We start from the raw sequence: 17,595 nt of genomic DNA on the forward strand, positions 1-17,595 counted from the left end.
AGTAGTTATAATAGGATAATGTACCATTGGTATAGTATGGTAGTAGTTATAATAGGATAATGTACCATTGGTATAGTATGGTAGTAGTTATAATAGGATAATGTACCATTGGTATAGTATGGTAGTAGTTATATTATGTACCATTGGTATAGTATGGTAGTAGTTATATTATGTACCATTGGTATAGTATGGTAGTAGTTATATTAGGTTGTACCATTGGTATAGTATGGTAGTAGTTATATTAGTATGTACCATTGGTATAGTATGGTAGTAGTTACAATATTGTACCATTGGTATAGTATGGTAGTAGTTATAATAGGATAATGTACCATTGGTATAGTATGGTAGTAGTTATAATGGGATAATGTACCATTGGTATAGTATGGTAGTGTCATGACTTTGGCCTGTGGGTGAGGTTTATGACCCCCCCATAAATACCTTTCTCCCTTCCCCTCTCTTTCTGACCCTACTGAAGGACTTGAATAGCCTGTGTTAAATATAGAGAGTCTGGGAACATCAAACAAATGTGGAAAGGTACCACATATTTTGTTAATAAAACCAGTTGGAAATATGCTTGGGAACGTAATGAGTATGGATGTCAGTTCGGTTGTCATCTGAGACATTATGACTGATGACAGGACGACATAAACTGTACCTGGGAAAGTCTACACCCTCTAGTTATCAGAGTAACATGGAATTGTTATGCAATTGAAATGTTTGATATTGAAATTGTTTGTTAGGAGATTAAATGTAATTTTAGCTTCCAAATGAGAGAATTGGGTTTTCATAAGGAAAGTGCCCTGCTTGATCAGTGGCCCACCCTTGTGAAGAGACAGGGGTTATAAACGATGAAACACATCCTTCCCCCTCTCCACTATATAAGCCTTTGACGAAAAGATAACCAGGTTGTTCCAGCACGTGAGGTCTGCAGCCTCTACGTTAGGACACACGTCAAGTACAGAACTAAGCCAACCTCGGCATGAGCTTTGGTGGCGAATGGTATGAACTTTGAGCTTATTCACTACAGAAGTGATACTTCCTAGCCGTTGAGTTAGCAGCGGCCGCTGTAGACGGGGGCTAGGAAAGGACGGACGACGGATCCAGTCTAACAGACGGACGAAGATACCACCACGTATCCAATGTACCACCAGAGACATTCTTCCGAGGACAGGAAGATCTGTTGGCCAACCCGGCCAGCATCTACGACCAATCTACCGAAGCGCAGCTCAGAGTAAATATTTATTGCATTTTCCTTTTCCAAATGGGCGGTAATTTAGAATGCATAAGATAATGTATTTACGATAGCATAGCTGCTGTTTCTTTGTTCCTAAGTCTTCCCGCTCTTTCATTCAAGCCCAACCCCCTTTCCTTTGTGTAACCAGCCATCATGTATGACATCATTTGTATTCTGTGTATTTGTAATTCTGTGTGATTAGTTTAGGTATTTAGTAAATAAATAATTAAACCCAATTTTGTATTGCTGATTCAACTTGTTAGCCAGGGTTCGTGAAGATAGCCAAGAATTTACAACTTTCATTATGAGACTGAAAATAAGATAAGGGTTAATATTGACTGCTATCGATGTAAAAAATTAATAAGTATTTTAAGAGTTTATTCGGAAGATAACGGCTCTATAAACGTTCTTCCGTGGTGCCCCGACTTTCTAGTTAATTACATTTACATGATTAGCTTAATCAGGTAATATTAATTACAGAGAAAGGATTTTATAGGTTAGCATGTCATATCACTTAATCCGGCATAGCCAAAAACACGACAGTAGTAGTTATAATATTGTGTACCATTGATATAGTATGGTAGTAGTTATATTATGTACCATTGGTATAGTATGGTAGTAGTTATATTGTGTACCATTGGTATAGTATGGTAGTAGTTATATTATGTACCATTGGTATAGTATGGTAGTAGTTATATTATGTACCATTGGTATAGTATGGTAGTAGTTATATTATGTACCATTGGTATAGTATGGTAGTAGTTATATTATGTACCATTGGTATAGTATGGTAGTAGTTATAATAGGATAATGTACCATTGTCCCTCTGCCTTTGATCTTGCGTCCAGACTTGGTGACTGTCTGCTTCAGGTCATTGGGAAGGGAGGACGCCTCTGGCTCAGTTCTGGAAATAACATGAACACAATTATACACAAACAAACTGCAAGCCATTTGGTTTTCAGTTCAGGTCATTTTGAGGCTTAAAAAAGTTAATCAATGCCCCATTTTCCATGACAGGCATTTTTCAATTAACATTCCAGGTCAAGTGGTCAATTCTTGAGTTCAATTAGGTAACTACTGCATTAAACAAGATTAGACTGAGCCTGGACTGGTCCGGGACTAGATTGACCGTAGATTAGATAGGTCCGGGACTAGATTGACCGTAGATTAGATAGGCCCAGGACTAGATTGACCGTAGATTAGATAGGCCCGGGACTAGATTGACCGTAGATTAGATAGGTCCGGGACTAGATTGACCGTAGATTAGATAGGTCCAGGACTAGATTGACCGTAGATTAGATAGGCCCGGGACTAGATTGACCGTAGATTAGATAGGTCCAGGACTAGATTGACCGTAGATTAGATAGGTCCAGGACTAGATTGACCGTAGATTAGATAGGTCCAGGACTAGATTGACCGTAGATTAGATAGGTCCGGGACTAGATTGACCGTAGATTAGATAGGTCCGGGACTAGATTGACCGTAGATTAGATAGGCCCGGGACTAGATTGACCGTAGATTAGATAGGTCCGGGACTAGATTGACCGTAGATTAGATAGGCCCGGGACTAGATTGACCGTAGATTAGATAGGTCCAGGACTAGATTGACCGTAGATTAGATAGGCCCAGGACTAGATTGACCGTAGATTAGATAGGCCCGGGACTAGATTGACCGTAGATTAGATAGGTCCAGGACTAGATTGACCGTAGATTAGATAGGCCCAGGACTAGATTGACCGTAGATTAGATAGGCCCAGGACTAGATTGACCGTAGATTAGATAGGCCCGGGACTAGATTGACCGTAGATTAGATAGGCCCAGGACTAGATTGACCGTAGATTAGATAGGCCCGGGACTAGATTGACCGTAGATTAGATAGGCCCGGGACTAGATTGACCGTAGATTAGATAGGTCCGGGACTAGATTGACCGTAGATTAGATAGGTCCGGGACTAGATTGACCGTAGATTAGATAGGCCCGGGACTAGATTGACCGTAGATTAGATAGGCCCAGGACTAGATTGACCGTAGATTAGATAGGTCCAGGACTAGATTGACCGTAGATTAGATAGGCCCAGGACTAGATTGACCGTAGATTAGATAGGTCCAGGACTAGATTGACCGTAGATTAGATAGGTCCAGGACTAGATTGACCGTAGATTAGATAGGTCCGGGACTAGATTGACCGTAGATTAGATAGGTCCGGGACTAGATTGACCCTCTAGGGATGCAACACATGGTAGAATCAGAATCAAGAGTCTGCCATGTCTGGATGGTCCTCCTGACCCGGCTGGTTAACAGGGTTAGTAACAGAGAGAGGGTTAGTAACAGAGAGAGGGTTAGTAACAGAGAGAGGGTTAGTAACAGAGAGAGGGTTAGTATCAGAGAGAGGGTTAGTAACAGAGAGAGGGTTAGTAACAGAGAGAGGGTTAGTAACAGAGAGAGGGTTAGTAACAGAGAGAGGGTTAGTAACAGAGAGAGGGTTAGTAACAGAGAGAGGGTTAGTAACAGAGAGAGGGTTAGTATCAGAGAGAGGGTTAGTAACAGAGAGAGGGTTAGTATCAGAGATAGGATGGTCCTCCTGACCCGGCTGGTTAACAGGGTTAGTAACAGAGAGAGGGTTAGTAACAGAGAGAGGGTTAGTAACAGAGAGAGGGTTAGTAACAGAGAGAGGGTTAGTAACAGAGAGAGGGTTAGTAACAGAGAGAGGGTTAGTATCAGAGAGAGGGTTAGTAACAGAGAGAGGGTTAGTAACAGAGAGAGGGTTAGTAACAGAGAGAGGGTTAGTATCAGAGAGAGGGTTAGTAACAGAGAGAGGGTTAGTAACAGAGAGAGGGTTAGTAGGGTTAGTAACAGAGAGAGGGTTAGTAACAGAGAGAGGGTTAGTAACAGAGAGAGGGTTAGTAACAGAGAGAGGGTTAGTAACAGAGAGAGGGTTAGTATCAGAGAGAGGGTTAGTAACAGAGAGAGGGTTAGTATCAGAGAGAGGATGGTCCTCCTGACCCGGCTGGTTAACAGGGTTAGTAACAGAGAGAGGGTTAGTAACAGAGAGAGGGTTAGTATCAGAGAGAGGGTTAGTAACAGAGAGAGGGTTAGTATCAGAGAGAGGGTTAGTAACAGAGAGAGGGTTAGTAGGGTTAGTATCAGAGAGAGGGTTAGTAACAGAGAGAGGGTTAGTAGGGTTAGTAACAGAGAGAGGGTTAGTAGGGTTAGTATCAGAGAGAGGGTTAGTAACAGAGAGAGGGTTAGTATCAGAGAGAGGGTTAGTAACAGAGAGAGGGTTAGTATCAGAGAGAGGATGGTCCTCCTGACCCGGCTGGTTAACAGGGTTAGTAACAGAGAGAGGGTTAGTAACAGAGAGAGGGTTAGTAACAGAGAGAGGGTTAGTATCAGAGAGAGGGTTAGTAACAGAGAGAGGGTTAGTAACAGAGAGAGGGTTAGTAACAGAGAGAGGGTTAGTAACAGAGAGAGGGTTAGTATCAGAGAGAGGGTTAGTAACAGAGAGAGGGTTAGTAACAGAGAGAGGGTTAGTATCAGAGAGAGGGTTAGTAACAGAGAGAGGGTTAGTAACAGAGAGAGGGTTAGTAGGGTTAGTATCAGAGAGAGGGTTAGTAACAGAGAGAGGGTTAGTATCAGAGAGAGGGTTAGTAACAGAGAGAGGGTTAGTAACAGAGAGAGGGTTAGTAACAGAGAGAGGGTTAGTATCAGAGAGAGGATGGTCCTCCTGACCCGGCTGGTTAACAGGGTTAGTAACAGAGAGAGGGTTAGTAACAGAGAGAGGGTTAGTAACAGAGAGAGGGTTAGTAACAGAGAGAGGGTTAGTATCAGAGAGAGGGTTAGTAACAGAGAGAGGGTTAGTAACAGAGAGAGGGTTAGTAACAGAGAGAGGGTTAGTATCAGAGAGAGGGTTAGTAACAGAGAGAGGGTTAGTATCAGAGAGAGGGTTAGTATCAGAGAGAGGGTTAGTATCAGAGAGAGGGTTAGTAACAGAGAGAGGGTTAGTAACAGAGAGAGGGTTAGTAACAGAGAGAGGGTTAGTAACAGAGAGAGGGTTAGTAACAGAGAGAGGGTTAGTAACAGAGAGAGGGTTAGTAACAGAGAGAGGGTTAGTATCAGAGAGAGGGTTAGTAACAGAGAGAGGGTTAGTAACAGAGAGAGGGTTAGTATCAGAGAGAGGGTTAGTAACAGAGAGAGGGTTAGTAACAGAGAGAGGGTTAGTAACAGAGAGAGGGTTAGTATCAGAGAGAGGGTTAGTAACAGAGAGAGGGTTAGTAACAGAGAGAGGGTTAGTATCAGAGAGAGGGTTAGTAACAGAGAGAGGGTTAGTAACAGAGAGAGGGTTAGTATCAGAGAGAGGGTTAGTATCAGAGAGAGGGTTAGTAACAGAGAGAGGGTTAGTAACAGAGAGAGGGTTAGTAACAGAGAGAGGGTTAGTAACAGAGAGAGGGTTAGTAACAGAGAGAGGGTTAGTAACAGAGAGAGGGTTAGTATCAGAGAGAGGGTTAGTATCAGAGAGAGGGTTAGTATCAGAGAGAGGGTTAGTAACAGAGAGAGGGTTAGTAACAGAGAGAGGGTTAGTAACAGAGAGAGGGTTAGTATCAGAGAGAGGGTTAGTAACAGAGAGAGGGTTAGTAACAGAGAGAGGGTTAGTAGGGTTAGTATCAGAGAGAGGGTTAGTAACAGAGAGAGGGTTAGTAACAGAGAGAGGGTTAGTAACAGAGAGAGGGTTAGTATCAGAGAGAGGATGGTCCTCCTGACCCGGCTGGTTAACAGGGTTAGTATCAGAGAGAGGGTTAGTATCAGAGAGAGGGTTAGTAACAGAGAGAGGGTTAGTAACAGAGAGAGGGTTAGTATCAGAGAGAGGGTTAGTAACAGAGAGAGGGTTAGTAACAGAGAGAGGGTTAGTAACAGAGAGAGGGTTAGTATCAGAGAGAGGGTTAGTAACAGAGAGAGGGTTAGTAACAGAGAGAGGGTTAGTAACAGAGAGAGGGTTAGTAACAGAGAGAGGGTTAGTAACAGAGAGAGGGTTAGTATCAGAGAGAGGGTTAGTAACAGAGAGAGGGTTAGTATCAGAGAGAGGGTTAGTAACAGAGAGAGGGTTAGTAACAGAGAGAGGGTTAGTAACAGAGAGAGGGTTAGTAACAGAGAGAGGGTTAGTAACAGAGAGAGGGTTAGTAACAGAGAGAGGGTTAGTATCAGAGAGAGGGTTAGTATCAGAGAGAGGGTTAGTAACAGAGAGAGGGTTAGTAACAGAGAGAGGGTTAGTAACAGAGAGAGGGTTAGTAACAGAGAGAGGGTTAGTAACAGAGAGAGGGTTAGTAACAGAGAGAGGGTTAGTAACAGAGAGAGGGTTAGTAACAGAGAGAGGGTTAGTAACAGAGAGAGGGTTAGTAACAGAGAGAGGGTTAGTAGGGTTAGTAACAGAGAGAGGGTTAGTAACAGAGAGAGGGTTAGTAACAGAGAGAGGGTTAGTAACAGAGAGAGGGTTAGTAACAGAGAGAGGGTTAGTAACAGAGAGAGGGTTAGTAACAGAGAGAGGGTTAGTATCAGAGAGAGGGTTAGTAACAGAGAGAGGGTTAGTAACAGAGAGAGGGTTAGTAACAGAGAGAGGGTTAGTAACAGAGAGAGGGTTAGTAACAGAGATGGACTGACTTGTCTGGATGGTCCTCCTGACCCGGCTGGTCTCTCCTCAACAGGAAGCGGTTCTCAGGAACAGGAGGGATCTCCTCTGGACGAACTACTGGTTTCTCTCTCTTCACACCACTCTGCTCCTTCCCTCCACCCTCCTCCTCCACAGCTACCACCACCATCCCGCCATCCACAAGGCTGTGAGAAAATGATTGAGTGAGAAGCAACAAAAAAACACACCAATTAAAAAAACATCACAACCGTGGAATGTAAACAGATTTGATACCTCAGCTCAAATGTGCAAGAGAGTTGCACATCATAATAAACCTGAAATGTCTTGTGAATAATTTAGCCGTATTGGTGTGAGGTAGTCCACAGTGAACCTCACCTCTTCAGACCAGGCTCCACCCTGTCAGTGTGACCCTCTCTCTTCACCTCCCTTTCTCTCCTCCTCTTCTTGGAGCGTTTGCTCTTGGAGTGTCTCGTTCGCCTGTGATGGTGGTGCTTCTCCTCAGATTCACTCCCAGACTCCAGAGAGGACAACTGAGAGGAGCCAGGAGAACTGAGGGAGGAGTCTGCAGAATGCGACTGCCGCTTCCTCTTTCCTTCCAGAACTACAGAACAGAGAGACAGAGAGACAGAGAGACAGAGAGACAGAGAGCAGAGAGACAGAGAGACAGAGAGACAGAGAGAGAGAGAGAGAGAGAGAGAGAGAGAGAGAGAGAGAGAGAGAAACAGAGAAACAGAGTGAGTGAGAGACACAGAGAGAGAGAGAGAGAGAGAGAGAGAGAGAGAGAGAGAGAGAGAGAGACAGAGAGAGAGAAACAGAGTGAGTGAGAGACACAGAGAGAGAGAGAGAGAGAGAGAGAGAGAGAGAGAGAGAGAGAGAGAGAGACAGAGAGAGACAGAGAGAGAGAAACAGAGTGAGTGAGAGAGACAGAGAGAGAGAGAGAGACAGAGAGAGAGACAGGTTCCAGAGTTCCAAATTGAGCAGCAGCTGCTGAATAAAATGAGGTCCTATGGTTTTTAGAGTGAAGTACATTGGGGGAAGGGGGGGACTGCAAGACTGAATGGGAGACAAAACAAGCAACAAAGATAAGCTTTTGAAAAAGTTACCATTTTTATAAAATTGTACAGTTATCTTAGCCAGCTGAATTGTTTACCAGTTGCTAAGCAGTTGCTGGGACTCTCCTAAAATAAGCTAGCTAGCTAACTAATAGAAAGACAAAAGGACAGAAGACAAAGGACATTAAAGTAAAGACAGAGACAATAATACATGAAACAACGCTGTTTTGGAAAAGGTAGGCTTCTACTGTAGCATTGTAGCTAACATCACCAGCGTTGCTATGGAAATGGTTTACCCACCAGACATCCAGACGGAGAAAGATAAGAAAACCCTTTCAAAAGGTTTGAAGACGGGACAGAACCATGAACGCCTGTTTGCAGATCTTACCAGTTACAGAACAAGAACAAATGTAATATTTAATAACAAACGAGGGCACGTCCTGCAGCAGACAGAGCCAAGAACATGCCTAAAACACCAAGAACACCTGCTATGCAACGTTTCCACAACACCCTCTCTCTAGTTGAAGCAGAGGTCATAGAACTCAGAGACAACAAGCTTCAAGAGGAGGACACTGTCCAGAAACTAATAGAAGAGATGAAACAGTTCAGGGAGGAGAGCAGAGCATCTATTGCTAAATTACAAAGCAGAACAGACAAACTGAGTCAGACAACAGATGAGCACAGAGATCATCAGAGCACAACAAGAGAGGAGCCTGAGCAGAGAGAGAGGTACAACACAGGCAGAACCTGAGACCAGCACAATGAGAGAGGAGCCTGAGCAGAGAGAGAGGTACACGGACCCCCTCAACCAGCAGCTAGTCATTATGTCCTCTGCATCTAGAGAACATATCCACCAGCTTGGTACAACACAGGCAGAACCTGAGACTAGCACAACCAGCACAGCCACCACACAGCCTGATGACCCCGCACCAGCCTCCCAGTCTGCTAAAGCCCAGGTCAGCCTACCAGCCTCCCAGTCTGCTCCAGCCCAGGTCAGCCTACCAGCCTACCAGCCTCCCAGTCTGCTCCAGCCCAGGTCAACCAACCAGCCTCCCAGTCTGCTCCAGCCCAGGTCAGCCTACCAGCCTCCCAGTCTGCTCCAGCCCAGGTCAACCAACCAGCCTCCCAGTCTGCTCCAGCCCAGGTCAGAATACCAGCCTCCCAGTCTGCTCCAGCCCAACCAACCAGCCTCCCAGTCTGCTCCAGCCCAGGTCAACCTCCCAGTCTGCTCCAGCCCAGGTCAGCCTACCAGCCTCCCAGTCTGCTCCAGCCCAGGTCAGAATACCAGCCTCCCAGTCTGCTCCAGCCCAGGTCAGAATACCAGCCTCCCAGTCTGCTCCAGCCCAGGTCAGAATACCAGCCTCCCAGTCTACTCCAGCCCAGGTCAACCAACCAGCCTCCCAGTCTGCTCCAGCCCAGGTCAGCCTACCAGCCTCCCAGTCTGCTCCAGCCCAGGTCAACCAACCAGCCTCCCAGTCTGCTCCAGCCCAGGTCAGCCTACCAGCCTCCCAGTCTGCTCCAGCCCAGGTCAACCAACCAGCCTCCCAGTCTGCTCCAGCCCAGGTCAACCAACCAGCCTCCCAGTCTGCTCCAGCCCAGGTCAACCAACCAGCCTCCCAGTCTGCTCCAGCCCAGGTCAGAATACCAGCCTCCCAGTCTGCTCCAGCCTCCCAGTCTGCTCCAGCCAGACAATCACACACAACTGCAATCCTTATCGATTCAAATGGGAAGTTCTTGGTCCAGGAGAGATTATTCCCTAGACACCAGGTGTATAAGTTCTGGTGTCCTACAACTGAGAGTGTAATGCAGCTACTCAGTCAGACAAGGATTGACACACCTGAAAACATCATCATCCACACTAACCTTCGTGCCAAAGATGGAAATGTATCTGGGGCAGTTTTGCTCTGACATGCACAGTGTCATGACGTTGCCCTCTCTCTGGGTACAGAGAACACAGTTGAACCCCGTCCCTCTGCACCAGGCCTTTAGGGTTAGGGTTAGGGCCTTTTCTATGCACCATTCCCCTACCTACCTCCCCCCACCCAGGCTGCTGTGGTGAGAGGGGTCGTAAAATTCCAAAGGAGAATGTCCGGCCTCATGGCCCAGTTTTGAGACAGAGGGGTTTCATAGAGAGACAAAGGAATTCTTTCAACTCACAGAATTGGGGAACCGAACGACATTTATGTTCTGGAGAAGGTATAAAAGATTGGTGAAGAATCCAGCTACGAACTGGTCCGGTTGGTACAATTTTGTGATACTCATTAGAGACAATATTGCCATATTACCATACTAAGGTTTATATAATAGCCTCAGCTATGGGACTTGCATCTAAATGGTTGTATACAATGACTCAACCTCTCTAGGGTCGGCGGGACGAAATCGTCCCACCTACTCAACAGCCAGTTGAATCCCGTGGCGCGTTACTCAAATACCTTAGAAATGCTATTACTTCAATTTCTCAAACATATTACTATTTTACACCATTTTAAAGACAAGACTCTCGTTAATCTAACCACACTGTCCGATTTCAAAAAGGCTTTACAACGAAAGCAAAACATTAGATTATGTCAGCAGAGTACCCAGCCAGAAATAATCAGACACCCATTTTTCAAGCTAGCATATAATGTCACATAAACCCAAACCACAGCTAAATGCAGCACTCACCTTTGATGATCTTCATCAGATGATAACCCTAGAACATTATGTTATACAATACATGCATGTTTTGTTCAATCAAGTTCATATTTATATCAAAAACCAGCTTTTTACATTAGCATGTGACGTTCAGAACTAGCATACCCCCCGCAAACTTCCGGTGAATTTACTAAATTACTCACGATAAACGTTCACAAAAAACATAATTAATTTAAGAATTATAGATACAGAACTCCTCTATGCACTCGCTATGTCCGATTTTAAAATAGCTTTTCGGTGAAAGCACATTTTGCAATATTCTCAGTAGATAGCCCGGCATCACAGGGCTAGCTATTTAGACACCCACCAAGTTTAGCACTCACCAAAATCAGATTTACTATAAGAAAAATGTTATTACCTTTGCTGTCTTCGTCAGAATGCACTCCCAGGACTTCTACTTCAATAACAAATGTTGGTTTGGTTCAAAATAATCCATAGTTATGTTCAAATATCCTCTGTTTTGTTCGTGCGTTCAAGACACTATCCGAATGGTAAAGAAGGGTGACGCGCACGACGCATTTCGTGACAAAAAAATTCTAAATATTCCATTACCATACTTCGAAGCATGTCAACCGCTGTTTAAAATCCATTTTTATGCCATTTTTCTCGTAAAAAAAGCGATAATATTCCGACCGGGAAAGCGTGTTTAGGTTCAAAGACGAAAGAAAATAAAACATGGGGTCGACTCGTGCACGCGCCTCAGCTCATTGTCCTCTGATAGAGCACTTACCAAAGGCGCTAATGTTTTTCAGCCTGGGGCTGGAATTACATCATTCAGCTTTTTCCCCCCTTCTGAGAGCCTATGGGAGCCGTAGGAAGTGTCACGTCACAGCAAAGATCCTCAGTCTTCAATAAACAGAGTCAAGAAGCTCAAGGAATGGTCAGAGAGGGCACTTCCTGTACAGAATCTTCTCAGGTTTTTGCCTGCCATATGAGTTCTGTTATACTCACAGACACCATTCAAACAGTTTTAGAAACTTTAGGGTGTTTTCTATCCAAAGCCAATAATTATATGCATATTCTAGTTTCTGGGCAGTAGTAATAACCAGATTAAATTGGGTACGTTTTTTATCCGGCCGTGTAAATACTGCCCCCTACCCCCAACAGGTTAATAAGATTAAAGCTATTTGGAATACGTTGAGATGCTATGTGCTGATGTTAATGTGATAGAATTGTATTTCTGTTCAATGCTTAACTCAGTCATCGGCACGCCCCCAGGGACACAGACAGGACAAGGCGTCATGTGACAGTTTTTCTACGTTCAGTATATAAGCCCACCCAGGGTTACTTTCTTCAGACCAGCTTACCTCAGATGAGAGCCAAGGTTTGACCATGCATTCCTCTACTGAAGTTAACCATACCATGGTTAAACTTTTAGACTATCAATACCGACAGAATAATAACATGTCTTTGATATTAATTAATAGCCTGCAGCTAGAAATTTGATATCATTGAACGTGAAGACCGACGAAACATCCATTCTATAACGACATTAATGAATGTCGCTTTGAAAGATCCATTCTAACCGAGAGAGAGAGAACAGGACAAAAACTCTCCAAGAAGGATCCCGACGACACACTGAGTGTAAATATATATTGATTGCAATTGTTCCCGAATGAGTGAGCGTTCATGTGCAAAGGATTAGCATATCAATTGTTAATATTTATCAACTCTGTAGGGTCTTCTCAGCTGCCCTTTATGACCGATTGTTCGACAAGACACCAGCCATGCCTGTTTAGACCACTAGGGCACATTACTCTACCAATTCTTTGTGATGATAACTACTGTTTGTATGCTTTCTGTGAATTACTTTGTTTAGCAAATAAATGATTTTAAGACAGTTGATGTATGGATGACTTCGTGAAGACTGGGTTCGTGCAGATACAACAATTTACGACGTTTGGAATGAGACCGACGCGAGGTAAAATACACCATTTAAACCAGAAGATAATCGGCCTATACTATGATAGAATATAATATATAATGTTATAATATAGGAAAGTTATATTAGGAAAATTATAACTTTGTAATCTGAATATTTTCCTTGGTGCCCCTATCTCCTAGTTAATTACAGTTAAACAATTAATCAGTTTAATCGCGTGATAATAATTACAGGGAGTTATTTTGATAAACATGTCTTCAGTTTAATGGTACCCCAAAGACATGACAACTGTCAGCTGTGAGATCTTATATAGACAGGTGTGTGCCTTTCCAAATCATGTCCAATCAATTGAATTTACCACAGGTGGACTCCAATCAAGTTGTAGAAACATCCCAAGGATGATCAATGGAAACAAGATGCACCTGAGCTCAATTTCCAGTCTCATAGCAAAGGGTCTGAAAACTTATGTATATGTATTTGTTTTTTATTTCTAAAAACCTGTTTTCGCTTTGTCATCATGAGGTATTGTGTAGATTGATGAGGAAAAAATGTATTTAATAAATTATAGAATAAGGCTGTAACTAACAAAATTTGGAAAAAGTCAAGGGGTCTGAATACTTTCCAAAGGCACCGTATATATATATTCATCTTTTCTTTATTATTTCCCCCCCCAACTCTACCATCCCTCCCCTAATTGGAGTAAACTAGTGAACACTACCACTTAGGCTTCTACTTCCATTTTATGGACACTATTTTACAATAGATATCTTTGTTTGTTTTTAGTCCCATCCTTCAGCTCCACTCAACCCCTCCCATCTATCTCTTAACACCATCTAGGTTTGATTTCTATTTGCCATATATTTTTTCAACTGTGCTGTGATGCTTCACAAAAGTTATGATTAATGTTCGGAACATCAAATCGCAATAAAACCACAGTATCAAGTCGCAATACATATCAGATTGGCACACAAGTGTCCGGTCCGTCTGGCCGTCCTGTCCTTCTGATAACTGGAGGACAGCTGTCAAGTCCACAGCGGTCACATCACTGAGCCTGACTGAATGGAGAGCAGGTTACCGCCCACCCTGCACTAACAGCCTGTTAGAAACACCACCAGCATCAAATGTGATCCTCTTATGAGCTGTAAAATATGACCCAGATTCACTGAGACAAGCAGCACAGCCTCTGTATGAGCTGTAAAATATGACCCAGATTCACTGAGACAAGCAGCACAGCCTCTGTATGAGCTGTAAAATATGACCCAGATTCACTGAGACAAGCAGCACAGCCTCTGTATGAGCTGTAAAATATGACCCAGATTCACTGAGAGACAACGAGCAGCACAGCCTCTGTATGAGCTGTAAAATATGACCCAGATTCACTGAGAGACAACGAGCAGCACAGCCTCTGTATGAGCTGTAAAATATGACCCAGATTCACTGAGACAAGCAGCACAGCACTACCCTACGGCCCCTTGTCAAAAGTAGTGCACTATAAAGGGAACAGAGAAAAAAGGCTGCTCTCTACTCAGTGGTTTGAACAACAACAATAATGCTATATTTGGAATCTGGGATTAACATCCGGAAGTCCTTGCAGCTATTTGCCTGACCATGGTCATCTATATATCCTGAGTAGCATTAGACCTTACTTCATAACTTCCTGAAATGATTCTCCTTCATAGGGATGTGGTTTTATGTCACTTTATGTCTCTTGAACACTTGGTATGTATAATAACATCCTGGTTAAATAGGTACTTAGAATAACAGCAGGGTTTCAACTACCAGTCTGGAAGGCCCAAAAAATTGTCAACGACTTCAGTCACCCCAGTCATAGACTGTTCTCTCTGCTACCGCACGGCAAGCGGTACCGGAGCGCCAAGTCTAGGTCCAAAAGGCTCCTCAACAGCTTCTACCCCCAAGCCATAAAACTGCTGAACAATTAATCAAATGGCCACCCAGACTATTTACATTGACCCCCCCATTTTGTTTTACACTGCTGCTACTCACAGTTTATTATCTATGCAGTCACTTTACCCCCCCCCCACCTACACGTACATATTACCTCGACTAACCTGGACCCCACACACTGACGCAGTACCCCCTGTATAAAGCCTCGGTATTGTTATTTTATTGTGTTACTAAATAAACTAAAAAGTAACTATTTTCTTAACTCTATTTTTGAACTGCACTGTTGGTTAAGGGCTCATAAGTAAGCATTTCATGGTAAGGTCTACACTTGTTGTATTCGGCTCATCTGACAATTACAATTTCATTTATGAACAAAAGGTTTTCAACATAATCCAGGGAGAATCAGGAATGATGTCTAGGCCCCTTGCTTTTTTCAATCTTGACTAACGACATGCCACTCTATGAACACGGATGGCAACACTACACACGTCAGCTACTACAGCGACTGAAATGACTACAACACTCAACAAAGAGCTGCAGTTAGTTTCAGAGTTGGTGGCAAGAAATAAGTTAAAACTAAATATTTCTAAAACTAAAAGCATTGTATTTGGGACCAATCATGCACTAAACCTCAACCAAATCTTGTAAAAAATAATGTGGAAATAACGTGACTAAATTGCTTGGCGTAACCCTGGATTGTAAACTATCATGGTCAAAACATATTGATACAACAGAGGCTAAAATGGGGAGAAGTCTGTCCACAATAAAGCACTGCTTTACCTTCATAACAGCACTATCAACAAGGCAGGTCCTACAGGCCCTAGTTTCTACCTTCTTAACAACACTATCAACAAGACAGGTCCTACAGGCCCTAGTTTCTAACTTCTTAACAACACTATCAACAAGGCAGGTCCTACAGGCCCTAGTTTCTACCTTCTTAACAACACTATCAACAAGGCAGGTCCTACAGGCCCTAGTTTCTACCTTCTTAACAACACTATCAACAAGGCAGGTCCTACAGGCCCTAGTTTCTACCTTCTTAACAACACTATCAACAAGGCAGGTCCTACAGGCCCTAGTTTCTACCTTCTTAACAACACTATCAACAAGGCAGGTCCTACAGGCCCTAGTTTTGTTGCACCTGGACTACTGTTCAGTCGTGTGGTCAGGTGCAACAAAAAGGGACTTAGGAAAATTGTAATTGGCTCAGAACAGGGCAGCACGGCTGGCCCTTGGATGAACAGAGAGCTAATATTAATAATATACAGGTCAATCTCTCCTGGCTGAAAGTGGAGGAGAGATTGACTTCATCACTACTTGTATTTGTGAGAGGTATTGACATGTTGCACAGAGCTGTCTGTCTAAACTACTGGCACACAGCTCAGACACCCATACATACCCCACAAGACATGGCACCAGAGGTCTGTCTAAACTACTGGTACACAGCTCAGACACCCATACATACCCCACAAGACATGCCACCAGAGGTCTGTCTAAACTACTGGCACACAGCTCAGACACCCATACATACCCCACAAGACATGCCACCAGAGGTCTGTCTAAACTACTGGCACAGCTCGGACACCCATACATACCCCACAAGACATGCCACCAGAGGTCTGTCTAAACTACTGGCACACAGCTCAGATACCCATACATACCCCACAAGACATGCCACCAGAGGTCTCTTCACAGTCCCCAAGTCCAGAACAGACTATGGGAGGAGCACAGTACTACATAGAGCCATGACTACATGGAACTCTATTCCACATCAAGTAACTGATGCAGCAGTAGAATCAGATTTAAAAAGCAGATAAAAATACTCCTTATGGAACAGCAGGGACTGTGAAGCAACACAAACATTGGCACAGACACATGCATACACACACACACACACACACACACACACACACACACACACACACACACACACACACACACGATAACATAACAACCGAAATGTTGCTGGATCAAATCCCAGAGCTGACAAGGTAAAAATCTCGTTCTGCCCCTGAACAAGGCAGTTAACCCCACTGTTCCCCGGTAGGCCGTCATTGTAAATAAGAATTTGTTCTTAACTGACTTGCATAGTTAAATAAAAAGTTACATTTAAATACACACACGAATGCATGGATTTTGTGTTATAAATATGTGGTAGTAGAGTAGGGACCAGAGGGCACACCGGGTGTTGTATTGAATGTATTGTTTTTAAACTGTATAACTGCCTTAATGTTGCTGGACCCCAGGAAGAGTAGCTGCTGCCTTGGCAGGAACTAATGGGGATCCATAATAAACCCCAGGAAGAGTAGCCGCTGCCTTGGCAGGAACTAATGGGGATCCATAATAAACCCCAGGAAGAGTAGCTGCTGCCTTGGACAGGAACTAATGGGGATCCATAATAAACCCCCAGGAAGAGTAGCTGCTGCCTTGGCAGGAACTAATGGGGATCCATAATAAACCCCAGGAAGAGTAGCTGCTGCCTCGGCAGGAACTAATGGGGATCCATAATAAACCCCAGGAAGAGTAGCTGCTGCCTTGGCAGGAACTAATGGGGATCCATAATAAACCCCAGGAAGAGTAGCTGCTGCCTTGGCAGGAACTAATGGGGATCCATAATAAACCCCAGGAAGAGTAGCTGCTGCCTTGGCAGGAACTAATGGGGATCCATAATAAACCCCAGGAAGAGTAGCTGCTGCCTTGGCAGGAACTAATGGGGATCCATAATAAACCCCAGGAAGAGTCGCTGCTGCCTTGGCAGGAACTAATGGGGATCCATAATAAACCCCAGGAAGAGTAGCTGCTGCCTTGGCAGGAACTAATGGGGATCCATAATAAACCCCAGGAAGAGTAGCTGCTGCCTTGGCAGGAACTAATGGGGATCCATAATAAACCCCAGGAAGAGTAGCTGCTGCCTTGGCAGGAACTAATGGGGATCCATAATAAACCCCAGGAAGAGTAGCTGCTGCCTTGGCAGGAACTAAATGGGGATCCATAATAAACCCCAGGAAGAGTAGCTGCTGCCTTGGCAGGAACTAATGGGGATCCATAATAAACCCCAGGAAGAGTAGCTGCTGCCTTGGCAGGAACTAATGGGGATCCATAATAAACCCCGGGAAGAGTAGCTGCTGCCTTGACAGGAACTAATGGGGATCCATAATAAACCCCAGGAAGAGTAGCTGCTGCCTTGG

At 44.0% G+C, this 17,595-nt stretch overlaps 1 protein-coding gene across 5 annotated transcripts in view; it reads right to left on the bottom strand.

The window, feature by feature from the left end:
- The window catches only part of nktr (natural killer cell triggering receptor), a 92,367-nt gene that overhangs the window by 20,867 nt on the left and 53,905 nt on the right, over positions 1-17,595 (bottom strand). For all 5 annotated transcript variants that reach the window (XM_045702871.1, XM_045702870.1, XM_045702869.1 and 2 more), the window contains 3 exons: positions 7,250-7,475; positions 6,886-7,059; positions 2,051-2,138 (listed from right to left, as the gene is read on the bottom strand). In XM_045702871.1, the coding sequence (XP_045558827.1) occupies positions 2,051-2,138; positions 6,886-7,059; positions 7,250-7,475 (488 nt within the window). The remainder of the gene's footprint in view (positions 1-2,050; positions 2,139-6,885; positions 7,060-7,249; positions 7,476-17,595) is intronic.

This window comes from Salmo salar, chromosome ssa19, assembly GCF_905237065.1.
Source record: "Salmo salar chromosome ssa19, Ssal_v3.1, whole genome shotgun sequence".
Classification (NCBI taxonomy): domain Eukaryota; kingdom Metazoa; phylum Chordata; class Actinopteri; order Salmoniformes; family Salmonidae; genus Salmo; species Salmo salar.